The following is a 26,330-nucleotide window of genomic DNA, read 5'->3' as shown; positions in this document are numbered from 1 at the left end:
TAAACAGTTTCTATAATGTTAAATATTGACATAACCCCCAAATATGCTCGTCTATTGCTCGCTCGTGCTCGTCTATTACACCGAGAATGATTTGATACGAGCAAAATCAATTCTACTTTAATATATTATGTGGAACACTGTAAAGGTCTAAAATAATAATATAAATATTTTATTAAGAAATAGAGCTACAGTATTTAATTTCCTTAAAATATAACAAAATATTATAAAATATGCTTATAATTGGAGCTTTATTCAATGCTTAAATTTGAAATTAATATAATAGTTTTTAACAAAAGAAAAACAACTTCAACAAGCAAATTTAACTCTTATATGATTTTCTAATGGATGGATTGTGTAAACTGGACAAAATTAAATTGGACCATACGAGAAGCACCAGCTTACAAAAAAAAAAAGAATGATTAATAGCAGTCCACCCAGTCGAAAGTTCTGAGGTAACAAACATAAAAAAATACAGTCAAATTGAGAACCTCCTTTTACAGAACTCGGTTAAAAAGAAAACTTAACTTTTTCTTTCTTTAAAAGAGGTACTCACCGTAATCATGACTAACTTGCATTTTATATTTTCATAAAGTTTGTCCCTTTGATCGTTCAGAAAAAAACCCTCAGGAGTGAGGGATGAAAAGAACACTCGTGGCGCGCTTCTGACTTTTTCCTCTCTAAAAATAATTAATTATCACTCCACCCGTATAATTTTCACATTTACGCAACGTCCAACCTCCCCTTGTAAATACACACGTTCATTGTATAACCGGCAACCGGAAACTAGTTTCCATTACACAGTATATATTTTTCATAACTAGATTTCAGTATGAAATATTTGATTTCATAATTATAATTATGAAACATTACAGATTTATTTATTAGCACTTAGTTATTTTTATTATTGAGCTTGCTTCACGCTGTACCTCACGCACAGCCGGGTAGGCAGAGAGAACCTAGTGTCAAAACACTCCATCTCCTACTTTCCTCGGAATTCTTAAAGCGTTGCGTGTTGAGTAGCGGGACTCGACACCGCTCATTGTCTTTACTGTTTGTAATATCACTATATTATTATTTATCGATTATCGATATTCTATGTAATTTATTAAATCATATAAACCCACATATATTATTTTCTTTCATCATTCTAATGACACTATCACGAACAAATAACAAATAACAAGAATGTCTGCACGTAGCCAAGATGATGAAAAACAAAAGTTGGTCTTCAACCCGAGTTAGAAGTAGGTTTAGGTCTTTAGGTCAGCTTGGCTATAGATTTGCAGCTCCGGGCACATTTCCAATCTGAACTGGTGATATAATCGCAATTTTATGGTATATCAGAGACAGCCGTCCCTATGTGGGCTAGGTTATCTAATTCTATTTATTCTCTCCCCCGCCCACGCTATTTAGCCTCGTAATACAATTTCCACAAACTGGAAGATTTATTCTAACATTTGGATGTTATCACCAGAGCTACATCTTGAATTATGTGTAACAATTTTTACGGCAACCTCGTTTTCCAAAAATACATAGCAGATATTTTTAATTTTTTTTCACGCTGTATCCCGCACACAGGCGCAGGCAGAGGGTTTGCCTTTTTCATTTTAATTTTACATGATTTTGAAAAGGTTATAAAAAAGCCAATCGTAGCGCAGCGGCTCAAAGTGTGGCCTAAGCGCGATTGGTTGTGGGTTCGATCCCCACTCAATGAATGAAATATTTATTTAATTTATATTTTCATTTCTTCGCTCTGATGTCGAGTTCCTCCACTAAAGGCACAACGGCTCCTGATTTCGACGGAAAGTGGGAAACGGAATGTCTTAACACTTAGTTCCCTCTGTATGCGAGTTAGAGCGTGAAGCTAAAATGATATGACGTAATACGGTTATCGAAGTATCATAAGGGCTGTGCCAATTAAAATTGTCGCTAGTACCTAGTACAAATCGACTGACCGGCTTTCAATTTAAAATCTAGATCTCAACCTGACATCCAGTGCAAAAGGAAAATATAGAATGAAACTTTATGAATCTAACCAATTTATTCAGGATTTAGTCAAGAGTCATATATACTGGTGCATACTTCATTCGGGCTGATGTAGTAATTGCCAATATCAGGCGAGTAGATCACGCGTTAACCCATTGTTGGTGTCCAGTACTGACAGATTAATAAAGACTGTATATATGGAAATGGGTAATATTTTTCTATTTGAATTGTTTCAAGCTATATGAGGCAACTGACTGTAACGCGACGGATGTGGGTTCGATCCCCACTCGAGGAAGTGAAATATTTATTTAAGTTTATATTTCCATTTCTTCGCTATGGTGTCGAGGCAAAGCGCGGTGTTGAGTTCTGCAACTTAACACGCAGTGCCTCCAGAATTTGGTAGAAAGTGGGGAACGAAGTGTCTTACCACTAGGTTCCCTTTACTTACCCTGCTGTGTGCGGGATACATATATAGTTAGTAGAAGATATATATATATATAGTTAGTAGAATGGTAGTTAGAGGCCAGATGTGATGTAGGGGCATAAGTAAGCGATTGTTAAAGCGATATGTTATGAGTTCATATCTTACCCGAGATTAAATAGTTATTGAATAGTTATTATTTATTTCCTCGTTCTGGTCTACCAGTTACTCGTTAGTACGGCACAAAGCGCGGCGTTCAGTTCCGCCACTTAACACGCAATGTTTCAAGAATTCAATGAAAAGTGGAAAACGAAAATGTTCATGTGGAACGGAGTATCTTGACACTAAGATATCTGTTTCCTTCTCTACCTTGCTAGGTGCAGGATAGAGCGTGAAGTTATATAAATAGTTAGTTATTAAGTACGGATAATATTTTTGAACTATTGAACAAGAAATATATCTATCATGTAATTAAAGGTGCAAGTGCCTGGAAATTGGTTTTGAGAAACAGTTTAGATAGAAAAAAAAACAATATTACCTAGAGAAAGAGAAGGTAGAGAAAGAGAAAGAGTGTTAAGAAAAATTTACAACTGTAATTTGAAGTGTTAACATAGAAGTTGTTCTACATGGTATAAACTAATACCACGATATACCCTAAAACGTTTTATTAAAGCCAAATTTTTTCTCTGGAAGTGTTTCCTACTTCTCTTCCACTTTTATGAACAAACTTCAACTGATATAAACATCCGTCTGTCTGTCTGTCAAGACCATTTCTTTAGAGCATTTATTTATCCATTTTGATGTATTTTGTATGAAATTCTCTACGAAATCAATCAAAGAAAAAATCGTAAAAGTTAAAATTGTACTTCCTGCCACCTTTAATCTTGAAATTGGTACGAAACAATCGGTGGGCGAGTCCGACTCACACTTAACCGTTTTTTTTAATAATTTTATCAACACATGTATGTTTTATAATTATATTTATTTATCTAACACTACTGAAAATAAAAATAACCAGCGACCAAAAACTCGATTACAGCCAAAGTATATAAAATGATAAATTACATAAATTATTGGCTAAATTACATAAAGTGTTATTCTCACGTATAAGCTATTTTACTGTAGAGTTTTATCTAAATCCGTTCAGTAATTTTCGTCTGTAGAGATATTAATTAAAAATCAACATTTTTAAAGTATTACATGTTCATATCTATTCAAAAGGATAAATGAACGAAATTTTTGGAAGTTACCGTTTTTACAATTGTTTTTGGCCACTACTGGCCTATCATAATTTACATATCATAGTTTGCTGTAATCAAAAACAACAAGCCCTGGTGTCCATTTGCGAAGCTGCATGCTAATTTCGTTATGATTTATGAGACGTATATGAGCTTTATGGTAATGCACTAAAGTTTCATCATTTTATGCATAATTATATTTTGTTTAGCATCGACACTGCTCTGTCTTCAATCTTTCAATAAAAAAATTAATATGGGTGTTTATATTCTATGAAATATTAGGTAGGCAGAGGGAACCTAATGATCAGACATTCCGTTCCCGTTTTTCAGTTGGAGCATTGCGTGTTGAGTGGCGGGACTCAACGCCGCACTTCGTTTCGACACCAGGGCGACGAAAATCGAAATATTAAATATTTCATTTCCTCGAATAGGAATCGAACTACGATTGGCTTTAGTATGGAATATAGATTTATAATAATAATTTCTACATTACTTTCCGTACATTCCAACTTTTCACTGGTCCTGTGCAAGACGTGCCATTGTTGTGCTATATACAATATCTTTGAATAGGTGGATATTGTAGTAAAAATATATATTTTACAGGAAGTTTTTTCTGTATAAAAATAATAATTATTTTTTGTGATATTATAAAAAAAATCTTTTGATATCGATTTTCTTAGAAATCCTTTAAAAATTTTAACACTAAATATCAATATGGTTAAAGTTCTCTTATATTAAATTTACTATAAATATCCTCATTAGCTAGTATGTATGTTAAGCTAGCATATCTCTTAACTGATTAGATAGCATGATTGACACTGATACAATTCTATCAACTGGAGTTTATGATAGCTCTGACACCCCCAGGCTATAAAGTCGTAACTGCCATAGGTTGCCACTTAAGTGCTTTTTCAAAATGAGGCCACAACACTTATCCATAATATATTTATTCTCAGCAAGTATTCAATATTAGTATCTATTTTAAATCCATACTTATATTATAAATTTGAAAGTAACTCTGTCTGTCTGTCTGTCTTTTACGCAATCAGGGACAAACCGCTAATTTAATTGTGATAAAATACTCATATAGAGATACTTGAGGGTTTCGGGATGAACATAGGATACTTTTTTTCTCATATTTGCAATATTTTCGATATATACCCATATATTAAAATACTTATTAATTTGACATGCAATATATTCCGCCATGTTAATAACAACCGTCGCTATGCGACTGTTGCTAAGCAACGATTTGCAAAGTCTGTTGTTAGAAAACGTCACCCAAAATAAGCTTGCTGAATGCATCTCTTCGTATAGTTCAAGCGGGCCTAGCCGCGTTCGGGTCCACTAGTTTCATATAAAAAAGCATATAATATTATTAAAATTTTAAAAACTCATCTTCACTCCCGAAATCATTCGCACACAGCAGGTAGTAGGGAACCTAGTGTTTAGACTCTCCGTTCTCCATTTTCCGCTGAATTTCCACTCTCCGTTTACCACTGACTTTTCACAAATACAGATAATAAACGTAAAATGAAAGTCAAATAGGCAAGATAGATCAAGATTAGAGCACTCTGGATATTATGATGCTTTCATACATTACTGTGATTACATTTTAATATTATAATGACTACATGTACTAGCACTACTAGAACCTACAGTTCTGCTAGAAAATTAAGTAATAATAAAAAGTGAAGGATTTTCATAAGCAATATTTGTATAAATTAAATAGTTTAGTAGTTGAGACCGTCGTGGCCCCGGGGTACAAGGGTGTGACTGTAACGCGACGGTTGTGGCTTCAATCCCTCATCCCTTAAATTGTTAACATTTTCATTTCTCTCTGATACCATGGCAAAAGCCCAACGTTAAGTTCCGTCACTCAACACATACACCTTGAAAAATTCGGCATAAAATTGTAGACGGAGTGACTCAACACTCGATTCCCTCTGCCTACATGCTAGATGTGGGATATATTTATTTATTTCTATTGAAATACTTCATTACAACTATGTATTGATATTTAGCTATTATTGGGGCGGAAAGTTCTATATTTACTTTAGACGACCTTTACTTGAGATTATCGGCCTAAATAAGCAAGCGGGGCGCCACGAAATGAGATGTATTGCGTGCAAAATAAATATGAACGTGCCCTATAGAGAGAGAGGCCACCTCTTTACAGTCACACGACGAGCGGATTTATACGACGGGAAATCCAATTATGCTCTGGAACGTACTCGTATACTAAAAGTTAAGTAACTTCACGTTAGAAATATGCAACTGTATTTACAGAAAGCAATATTCAAATAGTTAAGGTATTTAAAAGCGAAATAAATTGACTCGTAGCCGTAACTTACTATATTATTATATAATAGTTAATACAAATAAATGTTTATTATTGATTATAATGAAAAAGTCCTAGGGCAAATTTATGGGGTTTTCATCAATCATTAATGATAAAAAATCATTACAAAGTTATAATTGTAGTCCATTTAATACGAAATGTATGCATACGTCCGCAAATTTAAGTTTGTCAATTTTCATAAATTGTAGGTACTTCTTGTTGATATTTAATCCTGCAATTGGTACGGAACCCTCGGTATACAATGCTGACACTTTAACGGCTTATTATTGATATACTTGTAAACAGAATATTTTTATACTTTAGCCCGTAAAGCACGTTCTCTCCTAGAACGTCTCTGCTCTCCGTTCAAATTAGAAATATTGTTTATCAAAGAGGGAAAATAAAAATAATTTATTTATATAGTCATTCACCTGAGAGAGGATCAAGCATTTTTTATATACAAATCTATCTATATGCATAAAACTATTTGCTAAAAGTTCTTAACTTTTCTACTACATTATTACTTATTCTACTTGAGATCTACTTTGGCTGGGAAAGTCCATTAAAATATCTATTATTCTAAATAGTTATTATAATATTATATTTAAAAGATATGATATATTTAAAAATTTCCAGTATTAGGTCGAGAATTTAGAGAGAGATTAGAGTTAGATTTAGAGAGAGACTGACTAATGATGAAGAAAACTATATAAAAGCATATATTTTAACTTTTTCGATTCCCAATATTATTCGCGACATCACGCTGTCATATTCCCGCCATGAGTCATGGTGTCTGGTTGAATTTACTGGCATGGCATAAATGAGGAAACTTCCTAAGAATCAAATTCTTAAATGACTGCGCAGTTATTGCCAGGAAATTATAAGAATTCAAATATGGTGTCAGATTCTTTGACTTACGGACATAGAAATATGACATGACATTTTTGCAACGAATATATGTACTAGTATAGAAAATAGTATTTGAATACTGCTTTCTAAAGCTACGTTTTGTTGACAATAAAAGGTTATAAATGAGGCTATTAGATTTTTCACTATTTATCTTTTGCAAAGGATAATTAGTTCCGATCTTAGAACACTAAGGGGTTTTTACTTGAATAGTAGACTATAGGATGTTCCTTACACCGTGGTACTCCATAACACGACAACTACTGTGGTTTACGTTATAAGATCAATTATTTTCCAATCTAATCAAGATTTTCTTTTTTCTTCTTTTTTTTTCTATTTATGTAGCTCTAGCCTCTTTCCCAATCCATAAATATATAATTAAACTAGTGTCTAATATATAGCAACATATAATAAATATAACATAAGTATAATAGAGTCAGTATTTTTTCGGCCATTTATATATATGGAATGTGATGGTGTAGTTTGTTGTTTTAATGATGCGGCATGGGAAGAAGAATGTGAGGTGAAATAGTTGTGCGTGCCGTTAGTTAAGTTGACCCTATACTTAATTATATAAAGCCAGTAATACACAATTAAATATATTTATGCAAGTATTATATAATGGCGAATAGAGTGTCTAAACACTATGTCCCCTTTGCGTAACCTGCTTTATGCGGGATACAGCGTGAAGCTGATTAATATTGATAAAATTTGATTATGGCCATAAAACGATACTTCCCTAAGCAAATTTACTATAGCGTTCTGTGATAATACCTTAATAGGTGCTTGATCTACATTCACGAGCATGCCAAACATTTGAAGAGGCAACTAAAATTTATTTCATTATCTAATTAACTATTCGAAGGTAATATAAGATAAGTAATATTAGTTTGAGACTCTAACGCGACGGTCGTGGGTTCAATTCCCACTTGGGGACAAGGAATAATTATCTATTAATATTTTCGCACCAAGGCAAAATTCAGCTTTAAGGTGGGAACGGAGTATGTTAACACTAGATTCCCCCTTCCTTTTTTTTCTTTAGAAAATGTTATTTTTCGAGCGTCGGCAAATAGCACTCATTTCCGGAAACTCTAATTAAACTTGTAAGTACGACGTTATCACCGCCAAAGCTTTTAACAAGGATCTTATTTTAAGCTCGCTACTAAGCTTACTAACGATTATAGAGCTATCTCTATCAAATAACAAAGTAAAGTATTTAGTAAGAAAACTAAATTAAACTAAAAACATACTATAATCAGGTGAACTTCGCCAAAGCCTCTTTGAAAACTTTTCTATTTATACTGTAATGGTTAATTATGTTTGCTTCTGAAAACTACTTTAATGATTAACTTAGATGAGCCCTTTCTTGTAATGAAATCTTAGTAAATGCTATACTAATGCAATTTATAAAGATACTAGAAACTCAAACGCGGTTTAACTCATCTACCTTATAAATAAATATTAAATATTTTCATATCTTCGCTCTAGTGTCAAGGTAAAGCGCAGCGCTTAGTTCCGCCACTCAACACATAATGCCTCCAGAATTCGGCGGACAGTGGGAAGCGGATTGTCTTAACATTAGGCTCTCTCTACCTTCTCTGCTAAAAGCGTGAAGCTGTAAATTAAAATCTTTATCATATTTGCTTCGTTACTAACCAAAAAGCGAAGATCGATAAATTTACTTAAATATTTGGCTTCGTAGATAATTAAACTGACAACCTCATACATCACGCTTCATTTAATGCCCATAAAAGTACCTACCTAACAAAAATCTATTTAAACAAGAAAGGTTAAAAGTTCTCAGATATTATGATTTTTTATTAATATTCATGCTTTTTTCTGAACAAAATGATAGTAAATTATATTCGATCTATAACATGGGGAGTTCAATCTATGTATCCAAGTGGAAACGTAAGATAAGGGCAACAGCAGTGCACTCTTTGTGACCTGGATTTAAATAAATTTCATAATAATGTTTATAAATTCAACATGATTTTCATGTTTCATTTTTATTATTGAGTAGAAATTATAACAATATGATAATGACTTTAATGAAATAACTTGTATTTTATTTAAAAAATAGAGACCAGGGCAAAAAATCTGACTGTAAACGAGACAGGTTGTGGGTTCAATTCTCACTCAAGGAAGTAAAATATTTGATATTCCCATTTTCTTCGCTCTGGTTTCGCGGCAAAGTACGGCGTTAAGTTCTGTCAGTCAACACGCAATGCCTCCAGAATTCGGCGGCAAATGGGGAACAGAGTGTCTCGACACTAGCCTTCCCTGCTACATGCGGTGTGCAGCGTGACTTTAAAAAAAATCTGTGAATAATACAAGTTGAAAACACAAGTTTTGAATAAACTCTTATTAAAGTCCAATTAAAGCGAAAATACAATTAGTTCATCATTATGTACTTAATTGTAAAGAGTCCGTAGCCCGAGCTCTTCAGAGGGCAATTAATAAGATCAAAAGTTTATAACAACAATAAAGTACAGTTAAACTAAATTTCGTTATTTATTACTTGTAAGCTATACATATAATAAATAGAAATAATCCTCATTTTCCACCGAATTCAGCAGACATTCCGTGTTGAGTGGGAGAAATCAACGCCGCGTTTTGCCTCAACACCAAAGCGAAGAAATGAAAATATTAACTTACATACCAACTACAAGCTGAGTTGTGAAGATATTTTATATATAACCAATAAAATTTACAAGAAACGTAAGTATTATCCTATATATATTCCCATGATACTTTCGTCGTAAATTTTCAATTTCTCCAGTTGAAGTGAAAATTTAATCCGGTACAATTTGAAAAATAAATATTCTATCACAACGGAAATGCGTGCGTAATACTATAGGGAAATCCCCAATTTCCTCCAAATATATAGTAAGTACATATAAGACAAAAAGTGTTTTATCTTTCTCTTTTTCTTTTTATACTATTTCTTTATATGTCTAAAAAAGATATAAGATAGAAATTGTGAAGTACATGAATACTTAACAAGAAATACCAAAAGATTTATGTTACTCAAAAGTGAAGACTTTGCAAGTAATTCCTTTGTGACATTACCCACTGGAATTAGGACTTACTTAGTGTTGGTATAACTTTAAATATTTAATTTAAGGGGATATATAGATCTTATTACAATACAAAGTGAATACCAGAGCGAAGAAATTAAAAAAGTAAATATTTCAGTTCTTCGAGTGGGAATCGAACTTGTAACCTATCGTGTTTACAGTCACAAGCTCACACAACACTTGCCTCATTAATTGAATTAATTAATCTCGTCATTTTTTTTTTTTTTTTTCCCTAGCCTGCACCATCCCATTGTTGGGCAAAGGCCTCTCTCCACTTCTTCTATTCTGGTCTATTTCGTCCAGCTCGTCTCGCCATCTCCGTTTTGGTCTGCCAATTCTCCTTTTTGAGCTTGGAATCCATCTGGTAGAAGATTTCGCCCATTTCGTCATTAATTGAATAAATAAATAGTATTAAGTAAATGTTTATTTGCAACGACTCGTATATTTACATTTGTAGCCACAAAAAAATGATATAATATACAAATGTCACTCGAAAATATAAAACACATGCGACTTTTTCCCGAGAGAAATAAATTACGCGTCAACCCATATAATTTCTCATTTACCCGTCAAATCTTTTTTTTTTTCATTTTATTTTATATTTTAGCTTTAACAAAACGATCATAGAGTTAAGTGTTATATTAATTTAATGTAATTTATGATTAAATTGATTTTAATTCACTGGAAATTGGGGGAACGGAAGTGTCTCAATGGAAATGGCATATTTTAGCACCGGGTTCCTAGGTTCCCTCTGCGTACTCTGTTAAGTACGGAATACAGTATGAAGCTACAAAATAAATAATCAAAAAATAATAATAATAGCTAAAGTCCGTACACCCTAATGGACGAATAGATGGACAAATATAGAATCTACATACGTAGAAGTTCATGAAAATGCAAATTTAAACACTATAAGATAATTTAATAAGAAAATATACAAAAAACAGTGAAGACAAAGAAATCACCTCTGAATTACAAATTGCGGTAACAACAGAGAGAGTGAGAGAATGGCATTCAATTAATTTCATTTCCTCTAACATTTCATTAAATTTAGAACAATCAAAGTGGCCAGTGAAGCGATACAAAAGCCTTTTGAGCGCGTCCAAAGTGATTTTCGATAATGTTATCATTAGAATAATTTGTCCTTATATTAGAGTACTAGCGGCCCGCTCGCGGTTTCACCCGCGTGAACTATGTTATTATTAATTTCTGTCTCTATGGCTACGTCCTAGTGACGTCTATGCAAAATTTGAGACCTAGCATTTGTTGTAACGAAGTTTCATACAAACTTTCGACTCCAAAAACAACCCCTTAGAAGTCGAATATTGCAAATTCTCGTCTTAGCGAGCACCTACGTCCTATAAATAACTCCTATACAAAATTTGAGATTTCTAGCACTTGTAGTTTCTGAGATTTCGTGAGGAGTGAGTGACCTCTGATTTTATATATAAAGGTATATATTGTTAGCATATTCGTGTAAAAGTGGGGAGATTTAGGTGAAAAAAGACTATGAAAGCAGTGGAATTGTGTCAAATAAAAACAGTTGCTTATAGGCGGAAGCCCTGATTGGAAGGTGTCTAGTGTGTAGTGTTGTTATTGAGTGATACATGTCACTTATTGTAATTACGTGGAACCTCTATCCGAGTACGTTAAATACATATACCTAGACGGTATGTATTTTTATCGTGTTATTTTAAAAACGCTAACCGCTTCCGTTTTCTAACAATTTATTCTATTATTATTTTAGTCCAGTCGTGGCGCAGGGTACAAGCATGCGGCCGCAAACGCGAAAGGTTACGGCTTCGATTCCCATTCGTATAAATGAAATATTTAATATTTCCATTTCCTCGCTCTAGTGACGAGGCAACGCGTTAATTTCCGCAATTCAACATGAAATGCCTTCAGAATTCGGCGGAAAGTGGTTACGGAAGTGTCTTAATGGGAACTGAGTGTCTTAACATTAGGTTCCTGCCTACCCCTCTATGTGCTGGATGCAGCGTGAATCTAAGAATAAAATAATTTTCAATATTGAATTTATCAACAAGGCACATCCATTAAAAAAATATGTTCTCCACATATGTAACTACAAAAAATAAATTAGAAGTAAAGAGAAAAATATATTTTTTTAACCTAATTACACTCATATTCGACGATGTTTAGTTTCCTATAAATAGAAAGTTAGATGTTTTTTCGAAGATAAAGTAAAACAAATAAGTTAAGTTTACATGTTTGTTCGCCTAAAAGTCCCTTTTTCGGAATCCGATACGCATCAAATATTTATAGTAGCCATATGTATGTATATATATACCTATTTGTCTATTCCATTAAAGCGAGGATGTAAAGTTTAAGAACGCTACCAATCACGTTTTATCTTACTACTCAAAAGCTTAACCCTCATTTGCCTAATGAATATACTGTCTTAATGTCTATATCTATACTTATAATAAAATCGTAAACATCTGTCTGTACATAGAAGATATAAAAGAATAAATTTTATTGGAGTCTTTTATTAATTGTATGTATTTGTTTTTTTTTTGCGTTAAAATCGGCTTAACCGATTTAAACGGACTTTACTAATCTATTTTGGCAAACTTTCCCTAACATTTAGTTTTTGTTTTATTTCAATCAGTTCACAAATAAAAAAGTTACTTTTTATTGAATTGGCTAAAACTTTTATCACGAAAGTAATTGAGATGAGAAAATATATAATTGTTTATTACAAGCAGGCAAAGCCACGTTGCGGCCACTAGTATAAAATAAATATGGAAGAACTAAAACAAAAATATATAACCTAGATTTATACAAAGACAAACAAACGATAACTAATATAAACGTCCTTATTTATTCAGAAAAACCTTGAAAAGTACTGTAAATTATAATTCTAATGTAGGACAATTGTAGTTAAATGGCTATAATGACATAAACTGTTCGTACACAATAAAATACTTTGATTATTACTATCAACGAAGGCCGACGCCTATTTATATAAAATATTTTAAAATAGGACGCGGTTTTTGCTAATGCTCTATAATTAGATCGCTTTACATACCAACTATTTATAATATTTATAACTAACAGAACAGTCAACCTTGACTCTGTCTGTGTTATATAAAAAATTAAATATAACGTTATAATATGATTGTGAATGAAGGTAAATCTATTTATATTAATGTCTTTGAAAACTAACCGTGTACTAAAAATATAAAATTTTAGATAGAAAAATATTTTTGTTTTCCCATTAGATAAGATATGACATCTGTTAGTGGGTGGAACGAGAAGAATACATCTAATTATGATGAAACTTACAATTACTATCTTCTTAATTGCAGAAAGTACTTGCTATTTTTCTTTCTATCACGAAATATTAAAGAAGGCATAGTTACGCACTTCCTCCATTGGTGTAAAGGTTAATTTTCTAGATCTTTACATACTAGCTTTTGGACAAGGCATTGGGATATGTCGTAAAAAACAACAGTTTTCTAATTGTATATTTAGTTTTTTTTTTATGGTAAAACGACAAGGCAAACTAGCGTTCGGGTCACCTGATGGTGATCACCGCCGCCCACGACCCCGTGCAACACCAGAGGAGCTACAGGTGTGTTGCCGGCCTTAATCTATTAATAATCACGAAATAAACTAAAGATAATCAATGAAATTAGAGTTATATACTAAGAATATTGGCGTTATTAACACTTTTGTGAACCCCACTTTACTCATATATTCCCAAAACTCTGTTCTTATAAATATATATCGAAAATAAACTTTGTTTTGGAAATACAAAATATCTATTGTAATAGCTATCTTAATATAAGAGATTAATGATTAACTAGACAAGAGTAGATAATATAAACATTTACTATCCCCACTCACTGCTTGTCGTAGGGGTTAATGAATCATGACGTAAGAGGACTATAACTCAAACTAGGAGAGTAAAGACAAGTAAATAATTAACTACTATAGAAGATAACTATACTGATATTTAAGATTAAAAACCAACACAAACAAAATTGTATTATTTTACTTATAAGAATTACGATTATATAATACCAAAATTTATGAAATTTTCACATTAAAAGACACTATAAGTGCGCTGTAAACATGAAATATTAGAACACGAAAGTAATTCACTGTATTAAAGAAATAATCGTATAGTTCAAGCGGGCGAAGCCGCAAACTGGTTGCTAGTATACACACAAAATTAAAAATAATGTTGCTATATATAAAAATTTAATTAAATTTCAATTTGTTCAGTTAACTGCCTTTAATATATTCGAATCGTTTAACACGAAGGTGATTAAGGTAGGAAACTGGAAAACGCAGTTCGCCTTTGCAAATTACTTTATGAAAAGAATTTTATACGAATAGGTATAAGCTTTTTAATTTAACAGACTTTTTACACATTAGCCAAATGTATTTTTGTACTATGAACGTGTTTCTTTATATGTGAAAAACTAATTATTAACTTTAATATAATAGTAGCATATAAAGTAGTAAAATAAATGAATAAATCAGGTTCACTCTGTATCCCGCATATACCAGGGAAGGCTACTTTCCGCACTTTCCGTTGAATTTTTCGACGCATTGCGAGTCCTTAAAGTAGTATGCAATGCGAAATATAATAATTAAATAGTTTTTTTTTTCATATTTTTGAAGCTACAAGCATCTATTTAGTCTTTTTAATTCACATTTGTGAAAGCTCACAGGTCTAGAAGCTTTTCCTCTTGTACTATATACGTCGGATCGCTATGGGCGATTGAGCCAAGTTTATATTCCCCACAGCTCGTCGTATACGCCACAAGTATGTGAACATAGTACTTCTAAGTAAATGCGAATAACACATTAAAATGTTGTAAAATTTTCCTAATATTTTTTTTTTTATTTTTTTATTTATATTAGCTTCACTTTGTAGCAGTAATAGGCAGGAATCTAGTGCTAAATCACTCTTTTCCTATTAAGACACACTCGCTTTCCGAATTCCCGCTAACTCGGGCTTTGCCTTGTTACCAGAGCAAGTAAATGAAAACATGAAAATATTTAATTTCCTCAAGTGGAAATCAAACCCACAACCTATCGGGTTTATAATCACTCTAAACCTAATAAATATTAATTTATATATATCTTTACTGATCTCATAGAAATATTAATTATTACTAGCATCACTAAGTATTAAGCTTAGCGAATATAATATGCATTAAAATATATATTTAAAAAAAATATATAAAATAAAAAAGTAAATGCGTTAGGCCTTTTAAGGAAGAGTGATCATTACATTCCTCGCATTTAATTAAAGAGTACGCTTCCATTTCTTCTTATAACGTTAACGTGGAGCCTCGTAATCTTTGGCATTGGTCTAATTAAATTTTCTAATTGTCTCTAATAAATGTACCCTTCATTTTTCAAGCTTAATTATTATGATTATTTGCTGTTAAAACTTCTGCAGTATTTTTTTAATATAACAATTTTTAATTAAAAATTGATATTTTACATTGTCGATCAAATTCTTGGAACTTTTTGGACCTATATAGATAACAATTTTCATAAGCATCCTATTGTTTTTTATAACAAAATTAGTCACTTTTATTATAACAAATAAAAAATAACTTACTTATATCCTCGTACAGTTCAAAAAAGCACAACACAACCAAATATAAACTTTAGTAACGTTCGTATGGTTTAAATATAGCGGGAAAAATGTCATGAGTGCGCGAAACGAGAATGCGAATGGCCCCGATGGCGACCGCCGTGGCACTGGCTGAGCCGCCCCGGGCGAGCGCCCCGCTTTCCGCGTCCTTGTCAGACCTAAGTTAACCCTGCGAACCTATTAATTTGTACATCTCTCGTATAAACATTTAATAAATAATAGTGGCGTCTGAAAATGGAAAACGGAGTGCCTTAACACTGCATTGATACAACACATTGATGGTTGACTGTTCTTAACACTTGGTTGATAGGAACTGCTGACTTGCTGACTGCTGAGGAAGTCCTCTTTTGTGCACAAAACATATTTTATGTTTTTTAGTACAATAAAGAATATATTAAATAAGCCAATAGATGTTTTGCTATTCATCTTTTAATACTTCTATTTAAATCTTTTTCTCTACAATTTGTGCTTTTATTCATTTTGATTTTATTCTTTTGTAATTGAAAGTGTAAACGTGTATACAGCATATTTTCCCTTGTCTTTTTATTTTTTTCAGAAAAGGAAACAGGAGCCTACTGACTCCGCTTCCCACTTTCCGATGAATTCTGGAATTCTGGATTCTGGCATTACGTGTGTAGTGACGGAACTCAACGACGCGCTTTTGCCTCGATACCACAAAAAAAATATATATCTAATATTTCATTTTTGAAAATATTCAATATTTAATTTCCGAAAATATTCAATATTTAATTTCCGAAAATATTCAATATTTAATTTCCGAAAATATTCAATATTTAATTTCCTCAAATGGAAATTGAACCCATTACCTGTCGCGTTTATAGTTACACCCTATTGTCTCTGCGCCACGACCGGCCTTGGATTTTATTTTAGTTCCTGAATATGTTAATATAGAATTTAGTTAGCAATAGGACAATAATTATTAAAAAAGCTTTTTGTTATTTACATTATCTCTGAATATAGTTCAAAACATCACTAACAACATTTTAATGTATGTTGTTAACAATCAACAATTAATTAAAACACAATCAAAAGTTTTTTTTAATTACATTCCCTAAGCTCACCCCTTTGCCTTAACTCCTTCATTCAACGAGTGGTGAGCCCATTTTCGGCAAAGTTGACACAATACAAAACGCAAAACCAGAATACTAATGAACACTGAATTATTTTGTTTTATTTTTGCGGACTCGCCGAAAAATTTATAATAAAAGTCAAATACGAAGTTTTCCTTTTGCATAATATTTTTTAGAAAAATTTTGAATCGCAAAAGTATTTTTTTTTTTTGGTTTATACTTCCAAATTAGCTCTACTGTATGTTTTTAAAGCTGCACGCTATATCCCCCTATGTAATGTAGTGTTAAGACACTCCGTTCCCCATTTTCAGCCGACTATTTGAAAGCACTACGTGTTGAGTGGCGGAACTCAACGTCTGGCTTGGTATCAGAGCGAAGAAATGAAAATATTAATAAATAATTATTAATTCCCCCGAGTGGGGATCGAACCACAACCGTCGCGTTACAGTCATACCCTTGTGTTCCTGCACCACGACGCCCTCAAGTCGGTTCTACTGCCTGTCCTTAGTAGAAAAGTTATAAAAATCTATGAAAATAATTTTATGATTTTTTTTCTCTCATTATAAATGAAATGGTATGTATAATGCATTACTCAAATACAATTTTAGTTGAGTTCTAAATTCTAATTAATTTTTCAGCCGCAACCTACTGCTAGTTAAAACTTATAAGTGATGCAAGTTTTTAAGCTTGGTTTATCCCGATTTTACCAAGCAATTTATTTCCGATCGAGCACTACTTTTCATTTAAAATTTCAAATTTATTCATGAGCTTAAGATAAAACAAGTACATTTTTCATAACTTTTCCTTTTAAAACTGATTTTTGTAGTTTATTAAAATACAGTTTAACATTTTACTTTTAAATTATTTCTTACATTATCATTATCAGGCGAGAAAATGAAAACATTTAATATTCAAATTCCTCGAGTGAGAATCGAACCCACAACATGTCTCATTTAGAAACGCACGCTTGTGCCCCGGCGCCACGAATGGCCTCGGAACTCGGAATTCTTTACTTTTTTTATAAGTTAGCTAGTTAACTTTTCTTAACTGTTTTATGTTTTTTTTTAAATTTTTGACTGGAAAAATGTGTTTATTTTCCAAGTTCAACAGTACAGTCTGCGAGGTCTAAGCTAAGCTTTATATATGTGTGAGTGTTTATATGTAGTGTAAGTGTAACGTCATTCGCCTTTTGACAAATAACTTGCATCTTTTTTTTTCACACAAATGTAAAGCTCAACTTAAACCTCTTGAATTGTGCATATATTTATATCAATATCAAAAAAGAATTTATGATTTTTAATTGATATAATTATATATTAAAAATAAGTAATAAGGGCCCAAGTGGCTTTCTAGCACATATCATGTACTCGTTCCTCTAGTTATTTTTAGGTTAAACATAAATTAATTAAAAACATTATAAGGTAATCAAATTTTTACAGTTCTTTAAAATAGTTTTCCAAAATTAAAGTCAAAAATCCCATCGCTTACTTGTATCAATAATTTATAAATAAAACAAAACAAGAATCGTTATTAAGAATACTTTAGTTATGATACACATATACCGTTGGCTGTCTTCAGGATTCCGTTGTCAGCCGGGAGTCTATAAATTCTTTTATCTATTATATGTCGGGTTCGCTTATCCGAACGACACAGCTTAAGTTATGCACGAACATTTCCGTTACCGCTTCCATTGAAGATACTTCTTGAAATATATTGTGTCCAGTAGGTACATTGTACTCTCAAAAATTCCATTTTTTTTTTAAAAAACTTTATCATAATAATTTGATTATAATATTTTTAGCAAGCTCGTATATGAGCACATAGACCTGTGTGCTTTTAATCGTGTTGAGTGACGGAACTTAACGCCGCGACATCATAACCAAGAAATGAAAATATAAATTTAATTAAATAATAATTTTCTCTAATAGGGATTGAACTCATATAGTAGCGTTTATAATCACACTTTGGGCCAATGCGCCATGATTGGCCTTAATAAATATATAGGTAGGTACTAATAAAACTATTCAAAATTTGTTACAGTAGTTATTTTGTTAAAATGTAATAAAAATAATTACAATAAACATCGCGCGTTATATCCGCTTTACGAGTATAACCGCTTATCTCCGCTCAGATATTTGTATCGCGTTTTACTGTGCAAAATAATGAATTAAATTTTGATCAAAGGGACGATTGATGTTATAATTTGAATCATTGTTTTTTCAACTACACGCTGTAACCCGGATGTAGCGGGATAGAGGGAACCTAGTATTATATTATAGCCAAATTATACAAAATGTTTGCATAAATTGTAACCTACAGTTATATAAGTTATTTACCGTAACGTTTCATTTAAATCCGTTTAGTAGATTTTGCATGAAAGATGAACATTCATCTAAATAGTAGTACTCCGTTTTTATATAAACTAGGACAGTAAAATACATGAACACCCTGTAACATAGCTAACTGTCTGCGATATCTGTTAAATGTCGCTAGAGTGAATTTTAGCTAATTGAAATCAAGAAATGCAAATGTGGTAGAATCACAGCATAAATACCTGTCACTGGACCTTTCTCATCACAAAATTAATTAACTAGATGTTGATGAGGAGATTTATCTACTAAAATACTGAGATAAGGCCGTCATGGAGCAGAGGTAGAAGTGTCTGACTGTAGCGCGACATCTGTGGGTTCGATCGACTATCGGGGGAATGAATTTTTATTTATTAATATTTTTACTATCTTCGCTCTGGTAATAAGGCAAGAAGCACGGTGTTGAGTTCCGTCACTCAACTCGTAATGCAGGGAAAATTCAGCAGAAAGTGGGGAACGGAATGACTGCTGGAATGACACTAGGTTGTCTCAGCATCTCATATTGTAGATATTTCTGATCTGGCTGGAAGCTACTTAATGCTGTAGAAGCAAAAGAAAAACAGAAAGCCGAAAAGCGTAAAAATTAACCAGTTTTCTAGAGAACAACCTTTTATTTTATAGTACCAACTGTATATAAATAAACTTTTTTACTTTAGTTGACTTTTTTACTTTACTGACTCCTCACAATATTCGGCCGAGGAGCTGCGCACATACGCTGGACAAAGTGCTGCCTCTATACTGGAGGTTGCCACTAAATCCAAACATCTTAAAGGCACGTACGTGCGCAAACTTAAAGATGCAGCCGCAGCCCTAGCCGATGTTGTTAACTTGTTTGCCACTCGTACAGAGAGTGATGAAGTACAACGGTTGCGAGAAGAGAACCGGCGTCTTGGAGAGGTGGTAGAGAAACTTCGCGAAGAGTTAAACTGCTATCGCAAAGACATTCAGGGACTAAGAGCGTCACTTCTGGCCACTAATGAAGTGCCTCAGATTGATCCATTGCCGGCTATTAGTGAAGGGATGCTTGAGAAGCTGAAAAGGTCTATAATCTCTTCTATGAAGACTATGATCGACGCCAGATTTGCTGGTATTGAAGAGCGTCTTCTGCCAGTAAGGAACATGCGTCCGCCTTTGGCGTCAGACGCAATGAGACACTCTTGCGAGAGACCAACAAGAGTGGCACCTCTTCCTGTAGATTCGGAGGTAGCAGGAACTGAGGACAAGACTAGACGTAGACCGAATCGTAAAAAGGTTGCAGCTCGTGCTCAAGTGACGCGCGTAGAGCCGGCCTCCTCGTCTTCCAAGACAGCGTCTACACTGTCTCCAGCTACGAGCCTTGAGACTAGTAATGAAGAAGGTGGAACTTGGGTCACAGTCGCAAAGAGAGGGAAGAAGAAGAATAATTCCTCGGCTCCCAAGAGGCCGCAGCGACCGAAACCTAAACTGGCTAAACCACCTCGAACTAAGGCGGTTATAGTCACGTTGACGCCAGAAGCTGCTAGTAAGGGGGTGTCTTATGCTCAGGTTTTACAACGAGCGCAACAGGGCGTGGATCTAGTACAACTTGGTATTTCCGAGGGACTGGCTATACGCCAATCAATTTCGGGTGCTCGCCTGCTAGAGCTATCCGCAGTGCATTCCTCGGACCAGGCGGACAAACTCGCGGATCGTTTACGTGTAGTATTAGAGGGGGTGGCTGTTATCACTAGACCCCACAAGCATTGCACACTGAAGCTAGTGGGTCTTGATGACTCGGTCACAAAGGACAACGTAGCAAATGCGGTGGTTAGTGCAAGCGGTTGTGCTGCTAATGCTGTGACCATATCAGAAGTGACCCTAGGGCCTAGAGGAACGAGGTCGGTAGTAGTAAGATGTCCATGTGAAGCAGGTAAGGTCATTGTGGAGAAAGGTCGTCTATTGGTCGGATGGAGTGCTGCCAAGGTCCAGGTTCTAGAAGAGCGCCCTTTACGCTGTTTTCGATGTCTGGCATTAGGGCATTCTAGGTTGCGGTGTCCGTCCGAAGTTTCTCGGGAGAATCTCTGTTTTCGTTGCGGTTGTGAGGGGCACAAGGCACATACATGCCGGGCGGAGCCTCTATGTATGGTGTGCACTGACGCAAAGAGGCCGGCTGGTCATATAATGGGTAGCGCAAAATGCAATCCACCGCCTGTCAAGGGAGCAGAGACTCAAAGGATCGAAGTCTCTCCTGAAGCCGGGATCAGTGGGCATCAAGAGGAAAGTGTCATGTCCCCATAATGGATAAACATCAAACTCGTTTCCTCCAGACTAATATCAATCACTCTGCCGCAGCACAGGATCTTTTGACACAGACCATGGCGGAGTGGTGCATTGATATCGGTGCGATCTGTGAACCTTACTTTGTCCCCAATCACTCACGGTGGATAGGCGACTTAGACGACTCGGTCGTAATAGTGTCTGGTAGCAGCACTGCCCCGTCTCTCTCACCGCTAGAGAGAGGCTCTGGGTACGTTGTGGCACGGTGGGGGGAGTATATTCTTCTTGGCATCTACTTCTCCCCTAATCGTAGCTTGGCAGAATTCGAAATTTTCCTCGATTCTGTCAAAGCTGCGATTTCTCGACAATCGTCGAGTAAAGTACTGGTCCTCGGCGATTTCAATGCCAAGTCCCGAGCTTGGGGAAACCCAACATCGGACAGCAAAGGGAAAGCTGTCCAGGTGTGGGCATTGCTTTCTGGGCTGTCCCTATTGAACGTTGGGTCGGTATTCACCTGTGTGCGACATAACGGTGGATCTATAGTGGACTTGTCGTTCGCTAGTCCGTCTGTTGCTTCCAAGATTTCACGCTGGAGAGTGGAAAAAGAAGTGGAGACCCTGTCGGACCATCTTTACATCAGGTTCGAGGTCTCTACTCATCCGGTGTCAATGGTTAACTCCAGAGGCTCATCTCGTAGGTTCCCGAGGTGGGTTCTGACCCAGCTTAACAAAGAGATGGTCAAGGAGGCGGCCATTGTGGCCAACTGGTGCAACCAAGAAAGTTTGGTGGGCGCAAGACTCAACGTCGAAGAGCGGGCGAGTCGAATGCGCGACGACCTAACGAGGTTGTGTGACGCGGCAATGCCGAGAACTCGGCGACGACGACGATGCCGCCAAGTATATTGGTGGACTAATGAGTTAACCGAATTGCGAGCGTCTTGTAATCGGGCGCGGCGGACTTACACAAGGTGTAGAAGGCGAAATGGCCTTGATCTTACACTTCAGGACCAGCTGCGGAGTGCCTACAAAGAAAAAAAGAATGCTCTCCAGCTCGCCATTAGACTGGCAAAGGATCAGGGGCGCCAAGAGCTTCTTGCAAGCCTAAATAGGGATCCTTGGGGTCGCCCTTACCTTGCTGCCCGGAACAAACTTCGTGTGCAGTCTGCTCCACTGACGGAAACCCTGTCGCCGGATTTTGTGCTGCGTCTCGTGACTGAACTGTTTCCGGAGTCGCCTAGACACGTTCCTCCTAGTATGACCCCTTACACAGTGCATGAGGAAGTGGCGGTGGTTCCCCCCATAACTGAGGGGGAGATGGATATGGCGCTCAGGAGACTGAGGGCCAAGAAGACGGCCCCGGGGCCAGATGGTATTCCAGGAAGGCTTTTGAGTATTGCCATGGAATACCTAGGCGAGAAACTTCGGGAACTTTTTGATGAGTGCCTTCTAACTGGACAGTTCCCGAAGATTTGGAAGGAAGGAGGTTTGTGCCTGTTGCGCAAGGAGGGTCGTCCTCTGGACTCTCCTTCAGCATATAGGCCTATAGTGCTGCTGAATGAGACGGGAAAGCTTTTCGAGAAGATCATTGCTTCCCGTCTTATTCAGCACCTAGAGGAGGTAGGGCCGGGCATATCAGAGGCTCAGTTCGGATTCAGGGCCAATCGGTCAACCATTGATGCCCTGAACGCCCTGAAGACTCGGTCATTGGCCGCGACAACAGACGGCGATTTTCTCCTCGCTGTCTCGTTGGATGTGGTCAATGCCTTTAACAGTCTGCCGTTCGAGACGTTAAGAGAGGCTCTCCGGTACCATGGGGTGCCTCTCTATCTCCGGCGATTGTTGGACGACTACCTCCAAGACAGAGTAGTCGTATGGATTGGAGAAAATGGTCAGATCGGTCGACGAAGTGTCGGTTGCGGGGTTCCACAGGGGTCGGTGTTGGGCCCGTTGCTGTGGAATATTGGCTATGACTGGCTCTTGCGTGGTCGTCTTCCGACTGGGATGGGGGTCATTTGTTATGCGGATGACACTCTGGTCACGGCCCGAGGACGATCATATCAGGAAGTGGCACGCTTGGCGGAAGCCGGAACTCGCCTTGTCGTCGACCGCATCGAAGCGCTAGGTCTGAGGGTCTCGATGCCCAAAACAGAGGCTCTCCTAATCCATGGCCGGCGGAGGGGTCCCCCCCGTAGGGCTACTCTGAACATCCAGGGTCAGGAGGTGGAGGTACGGACCCAGATGAAATATCTGGGTCTCACCCTAGACGGTCGATGGTCGTTCAAACCGCACTTCGCTCTGCTTGCACCAAAGCTTGTAAACTGCGCTGGAGCCCTTGGCAGGCTACTGCCGAATGTCGGAGGGCCGGACTCTTCATGCCGACGGCTTTATGTCGGTGTGTTGAGATCCATGGCATTGTACGGTGCACCTGTGTGGGCTGACGCTCTCACCGCTCACAATAAAACCCACTTGCGGAAAGCGCAGCGGGTTATAGCGGTGAAAGCAATTCGAGGTTACCGTACGGTGTCGTGGACGGCGGCTACACTCTTGGCGGGCGATCCGCCTTGGGAGCTGCAGGCGCAAGTGCTTGCTAAAGTTTACACTTTTCGAGCAAGTGAGCGGTCGCGAGGTGAGCAACCATCGGCAGAGGTTATCGCGCGGATCAGGAGAAGAGCGGACGAAGCCCTGATCCGGCGCTGGAGAGAGGACCTGGGGTCACCGGCGGCAGGCCTAGCGACAGTGGAGGCAGTTCGCCCACACTTGGATCGCTGGGTTAAAAGGAGTTTTGGTGTCCTGACGTTCAGACTGGTGCAGGTTCTGACGGGGCACGGTTGTTTCGGTAAGTACCTGCATCAGATTGCACGTCGGGAGATGTCGCCGGTGTGCCACGAGTGTGATGCCTCCGTGGATTCGGCGTATCACACTCTGGCTGAATGCCCCGCTTGGGCCCCACAACGCCATGCCTTGATGGCGGCAGTGGGTAGAGACCTCTCACTGGCCAGTGTGGTAGGGGCTATGCTGGACTGTGAGAGGAACTGGTCTGCAATGGTCTCCTTCTGCGAATCAGTAATCGCATTGAAGGAGGCCGCGGAGCGGGTGCGTGAGTCCAGCTCGAACGCAGACTCGCTCCGCCGCCGTAGGCCAGGGGGTAGAAGAAGGCGGTATGCGCATCTTCTACTCCCCCTACCCTAGAGGAGCTACCGCGGGAGGGTCAGGTTGATCTTCCTGCAAGATTATTGCGGATGCCCTAGGGCACCCTGAAAGCGATGATGGCCTGCAAAAGGCGGGCCTTCCACCGAGGCGTCGTAGTAGTATGCGCGAGCGATCCTGCGGCGTCTCATTTTGGTGGAGAGGGTTTCCGCTGGGTTTTAGTGGGTAGGATCGGTCTCACCGGTGAGTCCCACAGTACCGCTCATCCGTAAGCACGCCACGTATGAGCGGTCTGCGTAAATGCATTTCCCAGCGACAAAAAAAAAAAAAAAAAAAAAAAAAAAAAAAAAAAAAAAAAAAAAAAAAAAAAAAAGGATTCAATCTCATGTTCACAAGTTCTCCCATAATATAATAATACATACATACATATAATTATATACAAAAAATAATTTAAAAAATATTTAATAACTTTTTTTATTTAAACAAATTATATATTTAAATAATAAAAAGATTCAATATCGTAAAAAAAAATTATAAACAAATTCATATATTTCGTGTTGAAAAACAACTCATTTTACCGTACTGAATGCAGCAACACACCTGACATACTCGTATGTATGAGGTCACTATAACCTCACAAAGAATCATCTGGTAATGGCTTCGTGCTTGTTAAATTGCATGAGAACCAGCTTACAATAACCATATACTTATTTTTCCTTTTTGCATTGAAATTGCAGTCAAAGCTTTTAAGCGTATACTGGTAAGTCTTAGTACACGATTTATATACGAATATAACAATGCATTATTCTTGACGTTCTGCATAAGCCAGGCCAAATCTAAAATTCCATATACATATACATATATACATAATAATTATACAAAAGACTATAATAATATATGTTAAAAAAAAAAAAAAAAGAAAAAAAAAAAAAAATTGTCGGTAGGGGTCTCATCCAACCCCTCTAGTATAAGCTCTAGATATAAGTACAGTTTGAATTGTCCCAAAATTAAGTACGCCACATTAAAAGAACTTTCTTAAAATAAAAAAAGGCACGGGCAACTATGCGCCCGTGGATGTAGTTTTTTTAAAATTAAAAACAAAAAAAATGCATTATTCTAATTATAGAATCGATTTAGATTGTCTATTAACATAGAATAGCTATATAATTAGGCCTGTGGCATAGGGAACAAGCATGTATAAACGCGGTATGTTTAGGATTCGATTCCCGTTTGAAGAAATTAAATATTTAATATTTACTTTTCTTTGGTCTGGTATCGGAGCGAGTTCAGCCACTCTAATAAATATCTTCAGAATTAGGCGGAAAGTGAATAGAGGAATGTCCTAATACCAGACTCCCTCTGTCTACCTTGCTACAAGCGGGATACATCGTGAAGATGAAAAAAAAGTTAATTACTATATTTTTAATATTCATGTAAAATATTCTGGAAACTCCCCATTCGTTTCACCATTCATCACCGAATGCCTCCAGAATTCGACACATAGTGGGAAGTGAAGTGTTTTAACACTAAGCTGAATCTGCTTAGAGAAAATAAAAATTAATAATATGCATATTTAATTGGTTTAATAGTTAGTACCTAATAACATACCAATAAATAACAGAAAATATTAGTAGGTAATATACCATAAACACGTAGAAACAATAATGTCTATATTATAGGGAATATAGACATATAGATATATAGACATATAGATATATAGATATGGGTACCTTCAAAAACCGCGTCTATCTCCACCTCAAAGGCCGGCACCTGTAGCTCCTCTGGTGCTGCACGGGGTCGTGGGCGGCGGTGATCATCATCAGGTGACCCGAACGCTCGTTTGCCTTGTCCTTTTTCCATAAAAAATATATATATA

At 36.3% G+C, this 26,330-nt stretch overlaps 2 protein-coding genes across 3 annotated transcripts in view; one reads left to right on the top strand and one right to left on the bottom strand.

Moving 5' to 3' along the window:
* LOC146539023 (monocarboxylate transporter 2-like) overlaps nt 1-15,710 on the bottom strand; it is a 50,971-nt gene extending 35,261 nt beyond the window's left edge. For both annotated transcript variants that reach the window (XM_085185818.1, XM_085185819.1), the window contains exon 1: nt 15,578-15,710. The gene's annotated coding sequence lies outside the window, so the exon portion shown is untranslated. The remainder of the gene's footprint in view (nt 1-15,577) is intronic.
* Nucleotides 15,688-21,329, top strand: LOC146539022 (uncharacterized). The gene is made up of 2 exons (XM_085185938.1): nt 15,688-15,775; nt 19,846-21,329. Exons 1-2 carry the CDS (start codon nt 15,688-15,690, stop codon nt 21,327-21,329), a joined length of 1,572 nt encoding a protein of 523 aa, XP_085042064.1.
* The last annotated feature ends 5,001 nt before the right edge of the window (nt 21,330-26,330 follow it).

This window comes from Heliconius melpomene, chromosome 5 (assembly GCF_056956725.1).
Source record: "Heliconius melpomene rosina isolate 202511_hmr_F chromosome 5, ASM5695672v1, whole genome shotgun sequence".
Lineage (NCBI taxonomy): Eukaryota > Metazoa > Arthropoda > Insecta > Lepidoptera > Nymphalidae > Heliconius > Heliconius melpomene.
This window is presented reverse-complemented; position numbering and strand designations above follow the sequence as displayed.

What these genes read in the sequence shown, in the direction of transcription:
- LOC146539022 (XM_085185938.1), top strand. Translation starts at nt 15,688, where the DNA reads ATGCGAATGGCCCCGATGGCGACCGCCGTGGCACTGGCTGAGCCGCCC. An exon ending in CGCGTCCTTGTCAGACCTAA is followed by an intron (nt 15,776 to 19,845) that starts GTTAACCCTGCG and finishes AACATCTTAAAG; the next exon opens with GCACGTACGTGCGCAAACTT.